This window comes from Manduca sexta, chromosome 18, assembly GCF_014839805.1.
Source record: "Manduca sexta isolate Smith_Timp_Sample1 chromosome 18, JHU_Msex_v1.0, whole genome shotgun sequence".
Classification (NCBI taxonomy): domain Eukaryota; kingdom Metazoa; phylum Arthropoda; class Insecta; order Lepidoptera; family Sphingidae; genus Manduca; species Manduca sexta.
Window position 1 is genome coordinate 2,081,198 of NC_051132.1, and position 25,028 is coordinate 2,106,225.

The 25,028-nt window shown below is 35.5% G+C and overlaps 1 protein-coding gene across 3 annotated transcripts in view; it reads left to right on the forward strand.

Moving 5' to 3' along the window:
- Window positions 1–25,028, forward strand: part of LOC115447111 (Y+L amino acid transporter 2) — a 52,645-nt gene that overhangs the window by 24,106 nt on the left and 3,511 nt on the right. For all 3 annotated transcript variants that reach the window (XM_030174046.2, XM_037440241.1, XM_030174045.1), the window contains exons 3-12: window positions 733–876; window positions 5,922–6,024; window positions 6,319–6,444; window positions 20,752–20,845; window positions 21,173–21,314; window positions 21,760–21,890; window positions 22,596–22,764; window positions 23,476–23,569; window positions 24,084–24,242; window positions 24,959–25,014. In XM_030174046.2, coding sequence (XP_030029906.1) covers window positions 733–876; window positions 5,922–6,024; window positions 6,319–6,444; window positions 20,752–20,845; window positions 21,173–21,314; window positions 21,760–21,890; window positions 22,596–22,764; window positions 23,476–23,569; window positions 24,084–24,242; window positions 24,959–25,014 — 1,218 coding nt within the window. The remainder of the gene's footprint in view (window positions 1–732; window positions 877–5,921; window positions 6,025–6,318; window positions 6,445–20,751; window positions 20,846–21,172; window positions 21,315–21,759; window positions 21,891–22,595; window positions 22,765–23,475; window positions 23,570–24,083; window positions 24,243–24,958; window positions 25,015–25,028) is intronic.

The following is a 25,028-nucleotide window of genomic DNA, read 5'->3' on the forward strand; positions in this document are numbered from 1 at the left end:
CCCCCATTTTTTAGTCACGTCAAGGTAGATCCCCGTCGAGTCTCCCGCGGACCCCTGGGGGTACCTCCAGACCAATTTGGGAATTAGTGTACTAGACCAAGAGTGACTTTGAACGGCACTAGAATAAATAATTTGCATTACATTATTTAAATTCGTGTATTCGTTCAGAATAAATGATAACTTTCAAATTCCGACTTCTGCCACTCTCCCCCTATCAGTTCCCAACTAGTTTTAGTAATGATCTAATTAGGTAAACGAACTGTTATCGGCAGATGGCACTGAGCACGGTGCTATCGTAGTTTTTGTGTCATGTGATAGCTCGGTATCGGAGGTCGGGGGTTAAGTACCCGTAAGGAATATGATTGCTATTATCTTTGTTTTATTAGAAGTTTGATTTGGCGGCGCCAATAGCATCAATCTTCCGGGATCAAAAATTGATTGTATATTATTTTAGAAGGCCTATCTGTATACAAAATTTCATCTAAATCCATTCAGCAGTTTCTGTTGCAATTGTGCTTATTATGGAAAAAATGTTGAAGTTATTTTATGTTTTCCAAACCCAATAAAAATATAGGTTCGTGATTTTTTTTTTGACCTTTTGAGATTAGACCTCGGATCTATAGTTGTCTGCGGACCCTAGATTGGAAAATCTTGATCAATAGTACTCCGTAAACCTAGACTCCACAGTCTTCAACCTTGACCTATTAAGCCTCACGCTCCCTTCCATTCCAGATTGGTGCGTACTGCTACGCGGAACTGGGTACCATGATCCGACAGAGCGGCGCCGACTACGCGTACATCATGGAGACCTTCGGACCTTTCGCTGCCTTCATCAGGCTCTGGATCGAATGCATGATAGTGCGGCCTTGTTCACAAGTAAGAGCCAAGTGACATGATATTTTCATATTCTATATATATAAAAATGAAACCCTATTTCCCTTGGTCACGCCATCACGCGTGAACGGCTGGACCGATTTCACTATTCTTTTTTTTGTTGTGTTTGTTATTGTCAGGAGAAGGTTATGAAAGAAAAAAATCAAAAAATTGCAAGAAAAATTTGAAAATTTTAGAAAACTTAACTAAAATATTAATCTTATATAACTGTCAATTGTTTGAAATAACTGTCAGCGATTGACAGAATGTGCGCTGCAAATTCATAATTAAGACCGGACAACGTCTGTCATTAACTAGTAATTAAAATAATAAAATATTATTCCTTATCATAAGTGTTATTCGGTACAGTATTTTAAGAAATCATCTATTTGTGTTGCGTTTACACGCCTGGCATTGCGTCGGTTGAAGTCGTCAATGCCACTAAGTTTAAGAAGAATATAACATTAGATTGAACCAGCGTTAAGTCGTTATAAAAATCTCACCTCTAAACATAAAAAAGAAATAATAACGTTATTTTTATAAAATTCCATCGAAATATTTCATACTACTATCTAAAAAACCGCAAGAATTTAATTGAATTTGTTAGCTTCATTCATTGAGGATAACCAAGCGTAGTAAATAATATATTAGGTATGTAAAATTTATAAATCCCGATATATTAATTGCTATACCTTCGAGGAAAACAGGAGATCAATGAGTCAATAATGTATAACATAATATTTTATAGTAAGGACAAACAGGTAAAAGTATTGTAGTAAAAAAAATAATTGAAAGAACAAAATTTTATTTTATTTATTACTTCGAGGAAAACATACAGAGCAACAATTCAGTAGGTATGAGAAATCTACCAATCAATAAATCAGCATATTGCAGGAATGATGCACTTTAGCCGTATTTTGTACACAAGGGGACATTATAAAATACAGTATTAGAGGTTTTACTAATCACTTCCAACAGCTTGTCAAAAATACTAAGGCTAAGTCAAAAATTCCGATAAATTCTCACAGTAGAAGCCATGAAATAAAGTAGAGGCGATATAAGAAGCCTCTAAGCGGCTTACAGCAGGGCTGTGGAACAGTGGAAGTGATTTAATGGTGAAAAGTAACACCATTAGTGTATTATCACCATAAGGGATTATGATTGTTGAGATGGTACCCATTTTGATGTAGTAGCACGAAACTGAAATATCGTGGTATGACTGTATTTTGGTGTATGGTATGCCTGATATTTGGTAATAAGAAGCTAATAAAAGTAAATTTTAAATTGAGTAATTGTACTAGTAATCATAACCAAGGCATATTTAGAATGCCAGATAATTCTCTCTTTTAGAAATCGTGGAATGGTTGTACGCAAGAGATTGTTTGTTACTTTGTCACGGCGCATCACGTGTCGAAAGAAATATAAATGCCAGTATTTTGTAACTACATTGTACTCTCTTGTAAATTGAATAGGTAATACATGAAAGCCTATGCTAGATTATCTCGTAGATCTAATACTTAATTTAAGTATTGACGTTCGAAGATAACGGATAAGATGAATGAATGAACACATTTAATGCTAAAATAAATACATTGTAAGCCATTTTAACGACATTAGGTGTCATAAAAATAGATGATTTAAAGTAATGGAAAGGATTAATGAATATTAAGAATAGAGGCTTAACTCTAGAGTGGTATGAGGGCCCCTGGCGTTAGGGGCCTTTAACCCGAGAGGAAGAGGACCGACTTGCCTTAGGGCCCTAGTGCACAGGCTTGTTCAGGCTATTTTACACGTAGCTACTGTAAAAAAGTAGTCTCATTGTGACCTAAATGAGGGTAATATGCCACGGGCCCCAGGCGTCAAGCCCTCGACCTGAGAGGAAGAGGGCCAACTTGCCTCTGAGCCCTGGTGCACTGGTTCGTTCTAGGTATTTTACAGATAGCTATTGGACAAAAATAGTCTTGTTGTGACCTAAAAAATATTTGTTTGCACTGGCGAGGGGCCCCATTCCAAATTCGCCAAGGGCCTCGATGCGTGCAGCTACGCCTCTAAGAATTTTTTTTTCAGAAAGAATCTACAAGAATAAACATTGAATTAATTAATGCACAAAAGGCATTACAATGTAAATAATGAATGAATACTGATAAATGGAAAAAAATATTTACCTTAGCCAAGAAGGTCGCGTTGCAAATAATCCAAACGGGGCTAACAGATGTATTGCGCTAAAGAAAAATCTTTTTGTTATTCAAATTATATGGTTTTACTACATTGTATGGTTTATTCATCGTGTGTGTAGAACTTGTTAAAAAAAATGGTTTCTATTTTAAACACTAATCTGATAAATTCAAGGCCTTATTTATATTTATTCATCAATAGTGATCTAATACAGTCTTGAGTTTCGATGAATTTATTTTACGGTTAGGTTATTATAGAATTGATGAGGAAGATTGTCATCATTTAATATATCCATAATTGATTTTATACATCAAAACTTCACATAAAAAGTCATTCAAAATTCCCATTTTTTTTGGTTTTTAGATTGTCTCAGAAATGGTCTCGGATTGGTATCAATTGATAAGAATAATGACACTTCACTAAGTAGGTTTTATACTAACTTCTAGAGGTTAACTTTAGAAGTAATATGGTTCCATGACTTTCTCTCAGTCAGTAAAATAGTAGCAGAACAAATTCAAAACTTTAAATCGTCTATATATGTTACGTTTAATAAAAAAAAAACCTGTGTGCGATGTAAAGTAAATCCCTTTTATTTTTGTAAAGAAAATAAAAATGTTGTTAAAAACCCAAAAGTGAGCAGGTAGGTGAATTGAAGTTTTGAATTAATTCAGCTACTGTTGTGGCTGGGTATACACTAGTTAACATCGTGTTAGAGTAGTTATATAGAATGAGCCTCTATGCTGTTCACCACGTGTAACACCAATATACCCAGAGTAGAACTCGTTCCCTCTGAAACCCACGCCTTCTCTTGTTGCCATCTAAACTATATGTCTACGGCAGCAGACATGGTTATTTCTAGTTCATTACACGATTCACATTGTCGCGCCACCCCTAACTTACTTCGGCTCGAGTTACCGCCGCCCACGCTTGTCTGCGAAGACTTCCAATATACCATTTAAAGATTTATAAATATTCATATATCTTTCTTATATTATAGATGCCACAGTCTATGAACATGTTTTGGTGAGGTTTATAGATAGACAATATCCTGGATTAACACATAGGCTTTTTATCTCGGTTATGCCGCCATGGAACATAATGATTTTTTAAATTCGATTTTATAAATTGATGGCGATGATGTTGTACTTACAGCGTTTTAGGGACTTTTGAAGTGAGGAAGGCTTGTGAAGCATATGCTATGGATTAGTTAACTAGCACACGTAGTCCCTTTTACCCGCAATATGGAATCTTTAACCAGATTTACAGGAAAAAGCGTTGTGAGTACACTGAACAATTTGAGATTGGATAAGTAATTTTAAAAAATCTTGTAAACGGATTAAAGCAAAAATATAATAATATCAGCTCTGTATTATATACTGTCTCGCTTCTGGCCACGGGTCTCCTCTACTACTATTAGGTCTTAGTCCATCACGCTGGCCTAGTGCGAATTGGAAGATTTCACATTCCTTCAAAATTATAGAGAACTTTTTAGGTAACCAGTTTTCTCCGCGATGTTTTCCTTTACTGTGTAGCAAGCGATAATTCACACAATTCACAAAGAGTTAATGATTTTAGAAAAATCAGAGGTGCGTGTCTTGGGTTTTGAACTTGCGGATATTCGTCTCTGCAATCCATTCCACTTCCCACTAGGCTACCGCCGTTTTGTGAAGCAACAATATTTTTCCTTTATTCAAATATTCGCAGCGTCACTTTACGTTAGGGGAATACTTGTAATTTTTTATCTGCCTTTGCAGCTGTTATTCTTCAAATATAAAGACAGTTCAGCTCAAAGGGAAGTTGAAGTATAAGGAAAATTGTAATCTAAAGGAGCTATGGAGGAAATAGTAAACAAACAAGCATTAGTATGAATAGTAAATTTTTGTAGCTGATATTTACCAACAAATTCGATAGCCTTTAATCAAGTTAGGAGAAAAATGTTGCGAAAGAAACTTTAGGCTTCTCGCGGGAAGTAGCTTTTGTGCATGTTTAATGAGAATATATTATGTAATGATACAAATAAAGGCTAACATACTATTAATTAAAATGTTTCTTACCTAACCTATATATAACAGGTAAATTATGAACTATATCATTCACTCGTTTAGTTTTCCGTAGTTCCTATGTGACCCACTTTTCATATATTTGGTGGTAAGCAGCATAAACAAATAGTCCATTACCCCTTTACAAATTACGCAACGTATATTTACAGACTTTAGTAACATATTGAACAATCTATCGTATCGATCGGGGATATTTGTATTTGTCCTCTAAAGCTATTTTATTAGAATCAATAGCGCTTGTTTATTTCACAATCGCAGAGGATTTGCCTTTATTGGTGCCCAACGCGGTGTCAAATCAAGTTTTATCGCTTCGAACTATCTGTTTTCCAATAGATCCGATATTTGTTTACGTTTAATGATGTCGTATCGGGTGTTTGGCTTTACAGTTATTGAGTGTAAATACGGGCTATTGAATGCAATTACTGGAGATTTATAATACATGTAGTAGTATTCTGCATTTATGGCATCAAGGGATATAGTATAGTCGAATTGCCTCTAACGCCATTTGAATTTATGGTTCAGTAGAAGTTGTAGATTTCGAATCTGGCTTATTTAATTACAACTGAGAACAGAATACTAAACAGTAGTAGATTATGTTAGCCTGAAAGTTTTTTGAAGTTTCTAATGTAGGTAGACGAATGGTAATTTCCCGTCCAACCTTTTTAAATTCGTTTTGGGTGTTTGAAGTTAGAACAAAACATCATTGTAGTTTCGGAAATTCCTTAATCCTTTGACAAGTTGCATTTCATTGTGGAATATGAGGATGTGTATACACAATTGAATATGTTTGAGAGTATTTCTGTTTGTCCACAGGCTATAGTTGCGTTAACGTTCAGCGTTTACGTATTAAGACCGGTGTTCCCAGAGTGTGAACCACCGAATGAAGCAACTAGACTCCTGGCAGCGTGTTGTATATGTGAGTACTGCAACTACAATTTATATTTTTTATATTTAATTTCAAAGTCACAATTTAACTCTTATAATTGCTAAAAGGTCCATTTTATGCCAGCCTAGACAGCGATTAACGTTCTTACGTGGAATAAAACCGCCATACATGCTCGTTGTAACTTCTGATATGGCTTTCTGAAATAAGCTGGTACTCATCCAATACACTGTCCTCTTAGACGTTCGTCAGAATACCAGACTTTGTAATTTCCATCTGTTATAGGAAAATAGCTCTTATGTTTACTATGAATGTTTTCGTGTGTAGTGCTGCTAACGTTCGTGAACTGCTGGTCGGTGCGCGCGGCGACTCGCGTGCAGGACTGGTTCACGTACGCGAAGCTCCTCGCGCTCTTCATCATCATCGCTGCTGGTGCTTACCAGCTGTGCATGGGTGAGTAACGAGTAATGGCTGATTTTTATAAATGATCTCCTTACTGACGGATCAGCAGCGGAAATGAAACAATTAGTAGGTATCTTTGATACGCTTACAGATAAGTTATTTTGATCGGTTCATTCTTACCGTTGAAGCGAAGTAAGTGGTTGGGAAAGATTAGTTTATAGATATGCTTATGCTAGTAATTTATAAAAGTTTTGAAGTTTTAGGCGATGTTCTGGTTTTACTCAAATTTCAATGAGTCATTGAAATGTTGACCTTACATACGATGAATGAAAATCTCAGAGATAATAGTGTCAGTAACTTAAAGCGATAATTTAACTTAAATTTCTACGAAAATAGGTATAAATAGCGTTAAAAGGAACAACTTCAAACAGTCAATTTGTAATTGACATTTTAATCAAATGCACCCATTACCTCCTACTGACGAGCAAAACGATCATGACTTCCTTTATGGTAATAAACACATTAAATGTATCTTTTTTACGCTCTCATGTCAATGAATCAACATAAGCGAAAACATATGAACAAATATTTAAGCCGGAATCGATCGGTAAACATAGATTCACGGCTAAAAGAATATAAACGACATAATCTGCTAACAGTGTGTTAGAATTCGTTTTTACCTTAAGAATAATTTTTAGTTATATCAAAACTGATCGTATACATTACCGGCTAGGATCCTGGATTCTCAGCTAGGGCACTTTGTATCTACTTTAAAAATAGTTTTACCATTTATTCTCATACGGATATCTTGGTGGCTTAGTGGTATTTCGTGCACTGTTCGATTCCCCTCTGAGGTCTCGGGTTCGAGGCTCGGGTCGGTGTTACTGTGTTTTTAAATGTCAGATGAGCGTGTGTCCTGGTTACGTCATGGGACGGAATACACGTGGCAAACATTACGTGCTCTGTTTGCACCTCTGCCTACCTCTTTGGGGAAATGGCGTGGTGTTTGTGTATAGATATACACAGAGAGTTAGGGAATTATATTGTAAGGTTAGTTTAATATGTATGTTCCTACAGATCCAACAAATTGCTTCCAGGAAAAGAAATATTTCCAACATTTACTTTATATAAAACGACAAGTCTAACAAAAATGTATGAAGTTTAGTTCACAAATTTTAATATAAGTTACGGGTATTCCCGTTCTCAAAATAGAATGTTACGTATCGATTCACGTTCGGGATGTATTGCCTGTTACAATGAGTCGGCATTTCTTGGAGAATTTCACTGGTCTAAGAACTTATAGAGCAAGAGCCCGTGAACCCCAGACCTTCGTTATTTTATAAAAGCTGAAACTTCATAATGGCCCATCGTTGTTACCTGTGTTGGGAGCATGCGCTGACAAACTTTCAGCTTTTATAAAATAACGAAGGTCTGGGGTTCACGGGCTCTTAGACTATTACTTTTGTCGAGTTTTATGAGTTGTGATGTTCTGGATTTGATTCTTGGATCGCTTTAATAGAGGCACGGTAAAGCGCAATGCACCTGGTATTGATTGGAGTAGGGTCCAGATAGAATGTTGATTGACGAGAGATGATATTCCTTGCCAATTGTTACAATTATGCCGGCAGTTTTGAATCGAAAAATATCTACATGTATAATCTAAGAATGGAATTTTTGCCCTATATGGAAATGCAAAAGTAGCGATAAGGGACATTCCCTAAGAGTCATATACGTACCTATACAATCATGGGATCAATATTACCAGACTGCCTACACTTTGAGGACGTCAGCGTGGGCATATTACAATAAGAAATAATAATACAATTAGAAACCGCAACCTATCTCTAAATCTAGACTAAAAATATAATAGAAACAGATTCTTAGAATGCTTTCAAACCATCAATCCGTGAAGATCTCAACTCGGTGAACAATACAACAATAATTAAAGTAATTAAATGTCTCCTATGTAGGCCGATTATGAATAGCGAGCCGATGGTTTGATCTTGACACCACGCGGAATTATTTTCATTTTTTTTTGACATCTTGATGCTAAATACGTTTTTCTTATAGGTAAGTACTTCATCCTACATACAAACAAATATCTACTACAGTTTGATTTTATAATAAAAATTTAAATATAAACTTCTTTACAGTTCGCGGTATTTATTAATAAGCCGTATCTGTTCTAATTCCATAAGAAACAATAAAAGTAATTAGTAATAGCAAGGTGAATACAATTTCTATTGAAATATGTCAGTCACCTTGGTCGCAAACGGGTTTTGGCGAGGTCGGGTTTACACTAGCGACGCGCGCGACGTGCATTCCGCTTGTACACATGCCCTTAAACTTGAATTCCCGATTTTTGCGGCTTTTTAAGGCTAGCAACTTTATGATAATTCCTACACACACCGGCTGAAGGACATGTATCCATGGCTATAAATAAATTTAAGAAAATTCCTACACACACAAACACATTAAATAGAAATTTGTTAACTACCTGGATTTAAAATGTTAAATAGACTTTGGGCTGTGGACGAATTTTTTGTATTCTGACAATCTTGGTGGTCGTGAAATAGACGACATCCAGCAGTTACTCCGTGTATTTTTTTTATAATAATGCTAGGAACCCGGGCAAGCTGACTGCTGTACTCTGTAGACAAACCGTCTACAGCATTCACTGCATAATAATTAATATTAATAAGCTTAATATATTTAGTCGGCTGCGATTTGTCGTGATATACTTGCGGATTGAATTAATAAGCTTGTACTAATTTTACAAGGTCAATGTATTCTGGCATTTTTAAGTCCCATTTACTTATTCCTTTACTTCCAAAGAAACCGAATCAATAAATATTCATCGTTTCCAATATTTCGAATTGCGGATGGCCTGTCTCACAAGATGACCGAACCAAAATCAGGGAAGACAAGTTCTTGTACGGGAGACGCATGATGCAATCCTTGCAATTACCATCGTAAGCCCGGTCCCCGCACGCATCCAGATATTATTAACTGGCTTGAACTCGCATCGTTCATTCAGAAGAAAAAATAACGTTCCATTTTTAAATACAAAAGAAGTTGACTTGTCTGAACCGATTCGCGCCAATTTTTTAACGTAATCAACTCAATGCTCTCTCTCTCTGTTGTGGCATGACGAAAAAATGTAAGCAGATTGCGATCAACGAGATCATTTGAAAGCTATTACGTGGGGTGTCGGCCTTGCTATTTTCTAAATGTGCGACCTCGATGTGCAAATATTGTTCGGATTGCATCACTAATGGTGAGGAAGTGGTCAACTTCGCAACTCTAGCAATCAATGTTAGATAGATTTCTTTGCCGGCCGGCGAAGATATACCTACTTAATGTGCAATTTAACTGCCATTAGTGTTTATAATTTTGTGATCTGCAAATGTTCTGTAATTGTAGAGCTATAAAAACACCATCATTATCTCTAATCGAATATTTGTTTCATTTTTAGAGAATAAATTACGAGTCCATCACGCGCGCGGTGCTAAATACGGTCACTTCGCGATCCCGGTCTAATGATATCTTATTGTTTGTTAATAAAAGTGTGTCATTTATGATGACGGTTTTACTATTTGCAAATAAAAAACGAGGACTATATAATTACTACTGCAAACAGCGCGAAAGCAACGCTGTTGCCTATTTTTTTTGTTTATATAGATAAGAAAGATTAAAGTTGTGCGGAGAGAAATGAATGCGAAAATACGAATACTACGACTTTCTTCAGTATTATTCTTTCAATTATATTCCCGCTGAGAAATAGAAAGTCGGTTTTATTTCCTTTGACAAAGCAATTAACCGTATGTATTGCGAAAGAATGTTAGTAGTTGGTATATAAGTGAGGTATTTATATGCGAGACTCCATGGAATCTCAATAATGCCATCGTAATATTTATATAAACCTTAATATATAATAATAGGCACGCGTGCTGCTAGGAGCTGTAATAAATGTAGGTCAGAGCGGCATGAAGAGAACAAATATTCTTAATTCTTTATTCGAATATACCACAAATAAATTTACACATAAATTTTATTCGAATATAATTTGAATAAAGAACTAACGCATGTTTAAATAAATAGATGATAGCAAAAATGGCCAGTTACTTAAACCTAATTTTTATAAATAAAACTCTTATTGAATACCTTTATACGTAAATTATATCTTGACTAAAATTCCGTACGCGTTTCGCAAGTCGATTAATTCTTCAATGTAACAAACGATCAATAAAATTTTAAAGAATTGAATCTAATTGACTCGTAACCACGCGGTCGCCCAAATTGCAGGTTAATAGATGATGTAATAATACTTTAGTTTACACAGAGCTTGGTTGTTAACACGCTATAACCATTCAACTGCCATGGGAGTAGTCATTCAGAATGATACCATTGCTTTTTATAATTAAATAAAAAAACTGCCGTGACATTAAATGTTTGTACCTTTTGTATTAGGTTAGCAATGAAGGGCAAAAGATTTGTGACGGTGTTATTCTACAATATTGCAGAGATAATATAGTATATACTTATTTAAAATTAATATAACATTGAAATATATTTATCATGCGTGTTACTATACACCACGAATACAGAGCAGCTTTGCAATTCAAGTGCGACAAAACATTCGGCAGTTAAATACATAATTCCTAATTCAAGGCAATGGGTCTCCTGTAAAATTTAAAACATGTGAACATATATTATTTAAAACTTGTTTCCTCAATTTAGTTTTGTTTATTTATTTTCCTTACTGGCGACTCCATAGACAAGTTTACCTATAAAACATTTTGTTTTTTAGAACATGTTTATCTTCTTAAAAACATTTCATTCAAATTTATACTATACAAGATTATATATAAATTATTGTCAATTTGACGTAAATTCATCTGAAAACCATTTAAGCATCACTCAGACGTTGTCAACTATTTTATTTAAAAGTAGTGTATTCTTTCTCGATAAGTTGATGCGTCTGCGCCGCGCCTTATCGTATTATTTGAAGTTAATCGATATATTTTCATCAAAATAAATGATCCGTAAGGTCGTTTTGTAGAAAAGTAACAACTCAGTTAATTCGTAATTGAAAACGATAATTTTAATGATTATACCATTTAGTTTAAAATGGACTTCCGTTTATTTAAACTGTGCGTGACCGTTAATTTTAAGAAGCGATTTTGAAGGTTTTATTAAAGGTTATAAAAACATTTAAAGTATCTCCATTTTTAATGCAGTTGCACTTGTACTTATACTAGAGATAAAATATGTAAATTATGTTTTTACTACTAGTATTACATTAATGGGTAAATGAACTATAACATACTTCCACGTAATGGGGAATTACATTTATGGTTAAATGAACTATAAAATTATAAAAACTTTTACATGAGATGTTTTGTGCAACGGAAATGTGTTTTTTCTGGTTTTTATTTATTATTTACATTTACATAAAAAAAGGATAAATACCTAACGCATGTAGAGCTCAGCTCTCAAGTTTCATCTTGTACATAAAATTTGCTTATTCTTGGTCATCGATATACTACGTCCGATAATATATCTACCTTCTTTGACATTCCGGGCACAAATTCCCATTCAACAACTCACGTGTTTATCTAATTCAGAAATATTTATTATCTTTCCCAATTTGGAATTGAACCAAAGAACAATCCAGTTACACCTTGTTGACAAAACAATAATCGTTTCTCTGAAGTTATAATCACGCAAACATCCTAATGGTAATTAAGTTAGTACTTTTTTATTTCCCGTACGTTATGCTCATACAGAGCAGAGATCTGGTTCCGAAGGTCACGCTCTTGACCCTATTGTATCAGCCCTGTCAAATGTCAGAAATATCAAAACACTGTTTTACTGCCGCATTAGCAAACACCACTTCTTTTATTTGGGTTTTTTTATCGCGAAGAAAAACATTCCAGTCCAGAATTATGTTATTTCTCAAAAATATAGTGGTATTCACGACATGTTCTATCCTGTCCTATTATGTTCTATAAGTAAGAATTTATTGTTGACTTTCTGCACCTAAATTATTGCTATTCCTAGTGTAATTATTAGCTGTGAGTTCCCATGCTTGAAATAACTAAATATAAACGAGATTTATAAAGAGTGCTCACCTCCCGGTAGGTAACGCCTTGAGCGGTGGATGCTACTTACCATCAGACGGACTGCTAGTTCGTCTGCCTACTAAGCAATGAAAAAAAAATAAGTTCGACAGCACATTCATGATTCTTTTGGACTAGTGGATGGTTAAGATGGTAAAGTCGTTTGCTGGTACTATAAATCCAAAAAACAGTGAAAGCTTCACCGAAGTAGCCAGTTCCGTCAACTTTACAGTGCGCTGTAGACTTTACGGCATCAGATTAAAATCATATTGCAGTCAGATATATAATCTCGTTCTGTTTCGCCTTGAAAAGGAGTTCTTTCCTTATTAATTAATTTACACTCGTCTTTTTCTTAAACCGCAATTAAACGGACAAATTTTGTTGCGCTAAATATATTGAGCCGAGTCTCACCTTTCAATTCGGGGAAGATTTACCTTGCCATTCTGTTCGGGACAACTTTTTATGTCATTTCCAGAATCGTACATGCGACAGAATTGCCCCGGGTTTTTGAGAGTTTCAAAAGAGTTCGGAGTTTCGTATATATAAGTTCTTAGTTAATGACCTATCGATAATAATAGTGTCGATGTAGGTCTGATGATCGACATTAGTGTTGCAGGATTAGCTCCAACATGATGTAATGAATTGCGAAGTGGGTTGCTAAATCTTCTTAGTTCTTGGTAATTTGCGATATCTGATAATTTACCGGCTAGTAAGAACACCAGGGTGTATATTAGGTAGAATTTACTATAATCTCGGTAAGCATTACCTACAAATGCATTTTTTAAAACGCATTTCACTATCTCATGTTTGTATGTTACGGAAACTTTGAATTGCGTTGCACGGAGTCAATAAATTACTGAAAAAGCACCCCACGCTTTTTTTACATTGCAATATTTTTTTTTCTTATTCACCCTATTCTTAATTCAAATGTATTAAAAAAATTTACACTATATATTCTCAATTTTTTTTAATTCCATGCTTTATAACCTTTTCCGTTGTCATGCCTCTGGCGTCGATACATTGAGCTGTGCGTTGTCTAGCCTTAAGGTTATAGCTTAAGGTCCATTTTCATACATATTGTTTCACCTTTAATCTGGGTAACTAAACAAGTATTGTTTAGTTACCCAATTTAATATGACGAAATTTTAAAGTCCGAAATATCCATGCATATTAATTATTTTTACGTTTTTCTTTCAACTACGAGAACTAATCACTAACTAGACGTGAATTTAAATTCTTTACTTGCCAATACTTGTTTAGTTATCCAGATTAAAGGTGAAACAAAATGTATGAAAAATGGACCTTAAGCTATAACCTTAATGAGCCTGTAATGGCTTTTGCCGGCGGCTTCTAAAAGTAGGCTTAGGGTAATTTACCTATTAGTGAAAATTACGTGTCCCCTTAGTCTTATGGACCTTACACACTTATTCAGCTCTAGGGTTGTCACTTTGATGGACTAGAAAATATTTACATGTGCAATCAAAATCATAGAAAAATCTGCATTACGTAATACTTGAAAGGCCACATATGTACGTTTGTCTAAAATTAGCAAAACAATAGTCCCATTTTTTAAATGGCATAAATGTTTCACAAGATTATGAAATCAAAGGTTAATATGCCCCTAAAAAGATATATGAATATATTACTATATACATTTTGCCAATATTATTTCCACATGTTTGCGAAATATTGTGCAATATGGCAATAATATAATGGATGAATCTAAAAACCATTACTTAACATATCATGTCTCAGGATGTCGAGCGCAGTGGAATACCAAACAATACTTAGTAATTCAAGGTGTTGGATGGTGTTTCTACTGTTTATGGGGGGTGATATGGCTTACCATCAGGCGAACGGCAAGCTCGTCTTTTAAAGCAATAAAAAAAATAGTTTGAAATCATTTACAGCGAGCGACAAGGTTCTTTTTCTCGCGGCATACACTTTCGGCATAGAATAATAAATATTCTATTAGTTAGTACTTTCGGTCGTAAGAACTATTAGGTAATCTTTGTAAACGGTTGGCAAAGGAAACCTTGATTGTTAAGTGATTGTATTCGAAGGAACCATAAATGTGGTGAACATCTTAAGAAATTCTAAGAAAACGGGGAAATATTGGGTTTCTAATAATATTATAAAGAGGTGAAATTTGCGTGTAGCCACCTGATTTAAAATTCTTACATTAATGGAATTAATTTCCTGGAACAATACAGTCTTTATTTTGTGTAAAAAGATATTGTAACTGATTTTTCGAACGACCAATACCTTAGTCCCATCCGTGACCATGTCTTTAAAAGGTCTTCGAAAGGTCAAGAGAAAATTATAATATAGAAAATCGCGATAAAATCCGAAAAATAGTTTTTATTTTACAAAATCCCTATATTTTGTTTTGACTTGAAATATATTAACGAAAATCAAACGCCAGCAAAAACTTATTAACTAAAATAGGTCGAAGCATATTTGAATGAAAGTTTTGCATCATTTCACGTAAATTGGCATTATGCATGTAATTCCCTGTCATCTGCAAGAGACATCTAGAGGTTCATAATAACAGCCCCAAGCGGAGTCTCCAATCAGACGCACGCAAATTGCTTCCCCGTTCAATTTACTTGCAAATGGCTCTTTTTATATCATCGAATTAATCGAGTCAGTAAATTGATTATAGGCTTTTGTTGTGGCTATATGGTCGGCAAAGAACCCAAACGTATACTGTCGGTGAAAACTCGGAAATAATCGTTCAAGGTTTTGAGTGTTATTTTGGTTATAAATTTTATGTTATCTACATTTAAATCATAAAATTTTTATCTTCTCGAATAATTTAGGCATATTTAATTTGCATATAAACAACAATCTTATAGGTATTAATTGAATTATGTCAAAATAGATAAGTTAAATTATCGTGTACTTACTACTGTGTTTGATTATGAAATGTAATAAGTACAAGGAGTTTTGCAAAATTCTCTGGAAAAACTTTTGAAACGGACCGAAGAGAAAAATATAGTGAATCTTCAACTTTTACGCGGGAATACTCAACGCTACTCGTTTAAAGAAATACTTTTTAGACCCTCTTAACCTAAAACGGAGTACTCAAAATCCATTAGTCTTGCTAAAAGCATTCCTGAATCTTTGAAATTGCGAAAAAAAATAAAACAAAAAGTTTTATTTTATGTAATATTAGTACAAAAGTAAGAAACGATTATTTGAATCTACAGCCCACATAAGATCCATATTAATACGGACCTCTGACTATTAACTAATCGCTTACACTTCGAAGGCTCAAGGTGACGTGTTTGGCAACCGGTTCCACGCAAAAACGTACAAGAATGAGTCTCCGTCAAAATACTTCGTGATCGCTAATCATCCCTATTATTTTGTTTTGATTTTGTTCATTTAGTATGTATTGATTTTATTATTTCCTGGCTTGTGTTTTCCTCTTTATAAACAACTTCTAAAAAAGGCGATGGTTGTTAATGTATGTGTTTTTTGTAAATTCTTTAAAGTACATTGAAGAGACAATATGGAACCGGCCTATATTTGATTTTGGTCATTATTCTATATGTAATGATTAATGACACGAAAAAGAAGCACTCCTGCGAAAACTGCATAAAAATTGGTTAAAAAATGAGCTAGTAATTCATATTTCAAATATTGTAACGTGTAGAAGTGGGCGCGTTGTGGGGATATCGCTTCATATCTTTCTTTCGCACGCGTTGCAATTCCCGATGACGTCAAATATGGGTATTTTGTGTCTTTTCTGTTTCTTGTTAATTACCCCTTCCACCGACATTCAAAGACTTGTAACTTGTTGATTTTTACCAGATTTTAATAATTCCTTTTGTATTATAATTTATATAACGTAAATATTTGATAATAGTAAAGAAAAAAATGAGTCCGGAACCCTATTGATATTAAAATACTGAAAAACATGATTTAGTTAACTAAATTAAAATTGTGATGAAATCATTTATAACTCTATAGAACACTAACAAACGACAAATTTTAACATTGGTTACTTCTGCATAAGTTTTGTCCCAAAACAAGCTGCATTTTATATGCTACAGTGCAGTCAATAACATACTTTATCTTCAAAATAATTGTCCAATTAGTGTTTTACGTATTTCCTAAGTTTTAAGTATTTAATAAGATAGGTACCTACAGTTGTTGTACCTAAGAAGCAGTATCTCCTTATAAATATTTATTTAATTATCAAAAAAAAAAACATAAACATGCAGAGCTAAGTAATTCTTAAAATCAAATATGAGATCAGATTTCTCTCAAACTAATCAATAGCTTTGTATATTACCGATTAGATTTAATATGCACTCACGAATTTTAGATAGATGTATCTGAATACAGATTAAGATAGCATTATTTAGTATAGCCTTGACGAGATTTGACGCAACAGTGAAAGGATATAACGAAAGTTAAGGATGACTAAAAATGTTGCTTGAGTTGAAATGTAGTTCCTCGTAATTTTAAGTTTTGGTGTAAATGTTTATTGACTGGTAGGTCTCAAATATGTGGGAGTCCGCCTGTGTAGCTACCATCCCAATGTCTGTTTGCCGCCAAGCAGCAGTATGTAGTGACTGTTGTGTTTCGGTTTTAAGGACATCGTAGCCGGTGTAACTTCTGGACTTATTAATACTTAACATCTCATGTCTCAGGATGGCGAGCGGAGTGGAATACCAAACAATACTTTGTAATACAAAATGTAGGATGGGGTTTCTACTGTTTATGAGCAGTCGTATCGCTTACAATCAGGCGGACGGCAAGCTCGTCTCGTCATTTAAAGCAATAAAAACAAAATTACAATTGCTTAAACCAGGCAAACATTATGTATCTTACGGCTTCTGAGAATAGTAAGGAGTTTCCTCGAACTTGTATCGTATAAATCCAATTGTTTTCGAAGAAATATAAGAATATAAATGTTATAACCTTTAGTAAGGTTTAATCACCTAAAGAAATCATATTCAATGATTAGAACAGTAAATATTAAAAAAAAAAGGCGCATTTCTCCCCGAAGGGATATGCAGAGGCGCAACCAAGGCATCCACTTTTCGCCAAGTGTGTTGCGTCCCATGATGTGACAGTGGGCCGAGCCGATCGCCATATCGGGCACAAATTCTAGACTCCGGGCTGATACCAGCAGAAAATCCTGAATTTTTTTTTTACTTCTAAAGTAAAAAAAATATTCAGGATAACATAAAGTTAATCTCATGGTAGGCACACCTTAATGGTAACCTACTTATTTATAACACACGAAATCATGCACTGGGTATTACCAGTACCTACCGGCTTTAAGGGGGGTAGCAGAGGTACCAGGTCCTTGAGAAAGCACCATGGACATAACGAACGTCACAAGTGCAAGCTTGATGCAATAACTGCAAGACAGTTTTAATAAAAAATGGGTCTTAAAAAAATTTCAGGTCGCCCAACCTAATGCGGGTCCCAAACACCTTCTGTACTGTACTCTTCTGTTACTCCCACCTCATCGATAATCTATGTCTCTTAGTACTTTAACTGGTTTTGTTGTTGATTAGATTCGTCATGGTTATGTTAATTTATTTTATGGTCAAATAGGTAAATAGAGCAAAAACGCATTCACAATAATTAAATATACATTTTTCCTTAGTTAAAGTATATTATAGCTAATTATCATTTCTTATTAATTTTTTAAGAAGATTCCATGTCCTTATTAGTGAAAGATTTTTGTAGGTACATTTGATCGTATGCAATTATATTATATTGCTGGATGCGGTTCGCTTCCAATAGGTCGATATGGAAATCTTTGAGGGAGACACATGTTCAGCAGTGGACACCCTGCGGCTGATGATGATGATGAATTATATTTTACGAGTCACATTTATATAATATTGAAAGAAGCACTAAGAGACAAATTAATGATTAAAGTAATCAGTGATTTAAATATTTACAAATTGGAACGACCCAGTGATAAATAAGGTCATGAATAACAAAAATATCATCGAGACGCAAATATAGACGAAATGTAAATTTACATAAACGTGTTTTGTAGTTATGTTAATTCGTGACGAAACTTTTTCGCGTCTATGGCGGCCGTGGATATAGTTAATAATAAACATTAGCCTCCCTGCTCACCTTCAATTTGGTAAATACGGCATAAGCTCATCCTGTGCCACCACAGAAGTAAGCAGAGGCGGATTTCTTGTCCAACTTATTTCTGGTTTTGTGATAGATTTCTAAATCGTAGATTATTCTCAAGATTTTGTTTTTCGGTGTGAGAACATTTTTATTGACCGTCCTGAGAGTTGTATCTAAAACTTCTCCGTTTAGGATCCAACTATGTTGTCTAGAAACTAGTGTATTACTATTTGCTAAACTTAATATCGTAAATTTTATAGAAAATGTAGAAATATAGTTTTGCAAGAAACTTGGCACTAATTTATACAGAAGATGTCACTCATCTCGCTTGAAAATGTGTTACAGCGACCTAATTATCTATTTTTAAAAATTCTATAGTTAAAAGCGTTAGCACTTTAGGGATATCACATCCTACGCAATATTTCACGTAAAATATCTCGAAGTCTGTGTGTATTCTTTGTGAATTATTGTTTGCCTTAACGGTGAAGGAAAACATCGTTAGGACACCTGCATACCTGAGAAGTACTTCATAATATATTCGAAGGTATGTGGAGTCTACCAAATCGCTCTAGGCCGGCGTGGTGAGAAGGTCCGTACCCAGCAGTGGGACAGTATATAATACAGGGTTGATATTATATATCTCAAAGAGTTCAAGAAGTAAATTATTTTTAGATGGGTTTTAAAATTCAACTGGTTAGTTTATGTAGGTAATAGAGATAATATATTTCGTAGCGTAAGGTATTCTGATTTCGCTGAAATATCCCAACCTTCTCTAATCCTCTAAGTCTATTAGATCATTGACGATTCTTCTGATATTGCGTTTGTTTATGGACGAAGAACATCATTAAACATCAGCAGACCTCTCTTATTCACAAGTCTATGCAATAAAAAAGCAAGTAACTTTATCATCGTTATTGAGGTTCACAAAAGGTTATCATAGAATACTCTCATAGTAAATACTAATGCTATTGCACTTGACATTCAAGAGTATAATAAGTCCATGATTGTATGTAGCGAATGTAACCGCAATTCCCACTTCCCTCCCAGAGGTCGGAAGGCGTCGGCGTACAGACACGATTACTTATTAGATGATTGCGCCGATCCGGACCGCGATATCGTGTGAACTCGACTTTATTCTTGTTACCACTTTTTGTCCACATGTACTCGATTATCATAGTCATAAAAATAGCTGGACTAATTCGAAACGGTTCTGCAGTAACTTCATGAGAAATATTCATTTTTCTTTATCTAAAATAAAGTAAATGCTCTCTTTATTGTAACAAAAATCTGTTGTCGATATGGAAAATATAAAGGCGATTGGAAATTTGAAATTCTTAACTAACTCTTCTGGTTCTGCATTAACTTCAACAGAAATATTTATTCTTCTTTATCTAAACAAGTAAATGTTCTGTTTATTGTAAGAAACATCGGTTGTTGATACGAAAAATATAAGGACGATTGGAAATTTAAAGCTAAAATCACTTTCCATCAGGTGGGGTCGTCTCTACATTCGTGTTTTTTTATCCTCAACGCCGTGCTGTTCTTCTCGCTGTGTGTATTCCAATAATGTGATAGGGGTCGAGTCTATCGCCATTTCGGGTGCAAATTCCAGTTTTCGAGTAGAAAAACCCCAATATTACTTTACCCTAAATAGCTTGTCTTTAAGTACTTTCAGTAAATTATCGATTTGGCTGGACCGTCCATGTGATTGCCCCGTATACTTCAAATTTTAGTATTACTATACGACATGATATTTGAATGTTGTGTTTTATTATACGATTATTTACTGACCAGACATGATTACCCCACGACAATCGACATAATTATGCCGGCCTTTTGGAACCGGATATACACAGGCTGGTTCTGGAATACGACTCACTTAAGTGGACCACTATGGCGGTACACCTTGTGTACGGTGGTCGCTATCCGGATATAAAATATATCCTACCACTAGCAAAACAAATAGTAACAATTGTGTTAATAGCAATTAATGTAAAAACTGTTGGATGTCCTGGTGGCCTTAGTCCAGGAAATACGTAAAATAAGTTACTTTTTATGGTTAATAATTGCGCTGACGTTTAAATCGACATCTTCATAATAAATGAATTGTTTGCAGGCAAGGTGGAACACTTCACTTTCGAGGGTACCACCGACAGCGTTACTTCTATCGCTCTCTCATTCTACTCTGGATTGTTCGCTTATAACGGCTGGTAAGCTAATAATTAAAAAGTTTGTTTTTTATTGAAAATTAACAACACTGAACCCAGAAACGTACCCACTTTTTGGCTCAAGGAAAATATTACAGATTTTGGCGTTGGGCAAATCAGGTTTTTTTTTATTTAGCTAAAATATATATTTTGAAATAAATAAAAACACTCGACATATAAAATCCAGAGAGGTGGTTGCCCTCCTGCTCTCCCTTGGACCTTACGTCCATGTCTAGACTTGATAACTAGCAAGGTTAAAGCGATAAAAGCCAGGACTTATTTTAACATTCTCTAAACAAACTAAAAGCTATCTTTATGCTTAACTTCCAGGAACTACTTGAACTTCATAATCGAGGAGCTGAAAGACCCGGTGCGCAACCTGCCGCGCGCCATCGCAATCTCATGCGCACTCGTCACCATCGTCTACACCTTCACCAACATCGCCTTCTACACCACGCTCTCGCCCACCGAGGTCAGATTTGAAAAATGTTTGTTATGATTCTAATAATTGACTAACATGATTTACTTCAACTATCAATATTACTAATTCCACTTTCAAATATTAGAGTATAATCTCGGGCATAGTCGTTAAAGCTTCGAATGATAGAGAAACTGGGTAGAGACTTTCAGAATTCAATCCAGTAATATTATATCCATTTGAAACGCAGTGATTCTAGATAATTATATATTTTTGTAGTGGCATTTACAAAAGTGTTTTTTTAGTTCAGACGTCGTGGAACTCTTTTCGTTGACGAATTATATGTTATAGTAAATAGTCTAGCTGCGATTTACACTGACGCCTCATTTCTATCCACCTGTATGACAATCGCTATCGGTATTGTGACAACAGAAAGCCTGAACCTCTCAGTAAACTTCCTCTTCAGAATTAGATTACTAAAACTTAGTCCTTCCATCAGGTTCTAGGTTCTGCTGCGGTAGCGGTGACGTTTGCTGAACGCCTGTTTGGTTGGTTCGCGCTTTCCATCCCGCTGTTCGTGGCGGCATCCACCTTCGGAGCCGTCAACGGAGTTCTCCTCACTTCTTCGAGGTAAGTTTACTTTAGTATGTTAGGGAACAAATGATTATGTTTTGTGGACACGCATAATTCTTTGTCAAGATAGGATAAAAATTAGTAAATACATTTGATTTATGAAATGAAGCAAATTATAATTCTAGACGATGGTATGATGAATTAATTAAGTATTTTTTCATTGAATTATTATTATAAACACAATTAGATTGTAATAAACGCAAGAAAACATGTCAATGGAGAAGGTGTATGATGGGGTAGGGACCAGGTATCGGCAAGCTCAGCGTTGGACGTCCACCTGTAACGTGGATAAACGACTTGATAAAGGTCTTAGAAACGTGCTAGATGCTGGCCACTTTTAATAGGTTCGTCTGGAAACCTTTAACGGAGGTCTATGCTCACCAGCGGACTTCATGTGGTTGTCGATCATAGCGACGCTTGAAAGGCAATTATCTAAACAACAAACATACCGAAAATGAGTTATGTACATATTTGGAATTGCTAGACTTTTCTGCTTCGTTTTATCTAGATTTTGTATCTCTAGGACAACTACTATGTTATTAGACTTTATTTTTATAAATATTGATTGTCCACTTCAAAGAATCATGGATAAACAATTAATTAGCTGTAGACTTAATTAGAATTGGAGCTGTAAACTTGATTCGATTTCGAGCTGTAGACTTGACTCGAATTGGATCTGTAGAGTTGTTCCGCCGCGCGTAGGTTGTTCTACGCGGGCGCGGCGCAGGGCCAGATGCCGGCGATGCTGACGATGGTGACGACGCGCGCCACGCCCGCGCCCGCCGTGCTCGCCGTGGCGCTGCTGTCGCTGCTCTACCTCACCGTCTCCGACATCTACGCGCTCATTAACTACGTCGGCTTCGCCACCTGGGTCAGTCAGCACTTCTTATTCTGTCTATAGGGGCGAATACATCTTTTGTTATTATGGGCTTTCTATTTGAAAGACTGCTTCAACAGCCGTATAGGTAGGAGACAAAAGAATCCCCTGTTTACCTATTCGGCTATCAAAGCTGTCTTTTAATAAGAACTTCCGTGATTGCAACAAAACAGATATACTCCCGTAGACGGAGTAAGGCCTCCTTATCTTAATCTAAATATCTTAAATATATTGTAGTAATACATCATTTATATTGAAGGAGATATATACATTTATTCCTGATCTGATTTTCTTCTGCGACGCAAAGGGTTTGCGAAAATCACAGCAATGGTCGGCTTTATTTAAACGACAAGCAAATTCGTCGACAAACAAACGCTATTCTTAATATATACAGTCAAGTCGGTATAATTACCGACTTGCCCAATTACTTGCGATTTGAGACTTCTTGCGTATTAAGGAAATAAATAGAATTGCCTTAGTGGTCTTATTATAATAATATCTTGCTAATCGACTTTCTTTTGGTCTTCTCTTTTTGTAACATCGGGTCTTATAAAGCCAAATTGCCGTAAATTCGATAAAAAATACCCTCATTAATTCACTTAAAATCCGGTGCAGGGAAGCTAATATGCCGTGGCATAAATAAAAAAAATATCCTTCCATTCCACTAGTAATAATGTTAATTTAACAATATATTCATGTTTGCAGCTGAGCATCGGCGCGGCAGTGTTCTGCCTGCCGGTGCTGAGGTACACGCGGCCGAACCTCGAGCGGCCGATCAAGGTCAACCTGTTCTTCCCTAGTGAGTAAAAACACACATCTCTAAAGATATTTAAACTTATTTAAACCGTCTGTCTTCTATGTTCTATATTGAGGGGTTCCTTTCCCGCACTTAGCCCTTAGTAGGTCGGGCTGTTGTGCGTAAACTTCTGTCTTATCTATACTTATATATAAAGTTGAAGAGTTTGTAGAACACGCTAATCTCAGGAAGTCCCTATTGATTTTTTTTTTCACTAATAAGGAAGTTACATGTGAGTGCTATAGGTTACTTTTATCTCGGGAAAACATTTCACGCGGGCGAACCCACGGGCAACAGCTAGTACTCTCATAGAACTTTATAAAATAAGATTGCCCTAACTTGGGCTTAATTATAGCTATAAGTTACAATATTTTAATTATTGGAATCATAGTGTTAAATCTGCTAGAAAACTTAAATAATAAATACATAATAAATAAACCTAGCCGACTTAAATAAGATTTATAACAACTCCTCAGTAATATGTTGAATGTGTCAATGTATTGTACGTGGTGTGCAGTTGTGTACATAATCTGCACGGTGCTGGTGGTGGCGGTGCCGGCGCTGGCGTCCCCCGCGGAGACCGGCGTGGGCTGCCTCATGATCCTCACCGCCGTGCCCGTGTACCTGCTGCTGCTGCACCCCAGGACCAAGATGAACTGCCTCGAGGCCGTCATGCGTGAGTTGGCTTATAACAGATTCAATAATAGTCGCCCCCGTGACCATGTCCAATAATAAAAACAAAAGGAAGCAGCTTAGCTTGTGCTGACCGGGACAGTAGTTCCGAGCAGCGCTGGTTTTCAGCCTCTCCTAACTTCCTAGGATGTTACGCGGAAAGTGTATAGCGTTGGCCTTTCAAGCGATATACAGATGACAACAAAAGGCTGCAGTCTTCGAAACATCGGGAGAAAATTCGAACAATATTTTAATGCCTAAAATTCGCGTAAACATAAGAAATCATTATATATTCTATAAGATTTACTGGTGGTATATTTGTATTCGGATAGTGACCACCGTACACAAGGTGTTAAAACCCGCCATAGTGGCTCACGTAAGTGTCGCGTTTCGGGATCAGCCTGTGTATATCCGGTTCCAACAGGCCGGCATAATTGTTTCAACTGTCGACGGGTAGCAAACTCGTTAGTTGACATTCTATTGGACCCCACTCGACTTATTATCACGTGCGCTAGAGGCACTTCGCAGTGCTCGTATAAAAAATATTTATTAGAGCTCGCGTTTATAAAAAACAGGCCCGGACCTAGGTGAAAGGTTTTGGGGGTCATGATAAATATTATGAAGAATTATATACCATATATGTTTTTTTACTTTTAATACCTTTAGAATTTCATAATGACTACTAAAATTTTAAATTTCAAAGAAATATTTTTTTTACAGATCGCGCGACATATTTAGTGCAAAAATTAACGATGGCAGTAAGACCTAAAGTTAAGGTGAGTTTAAAACA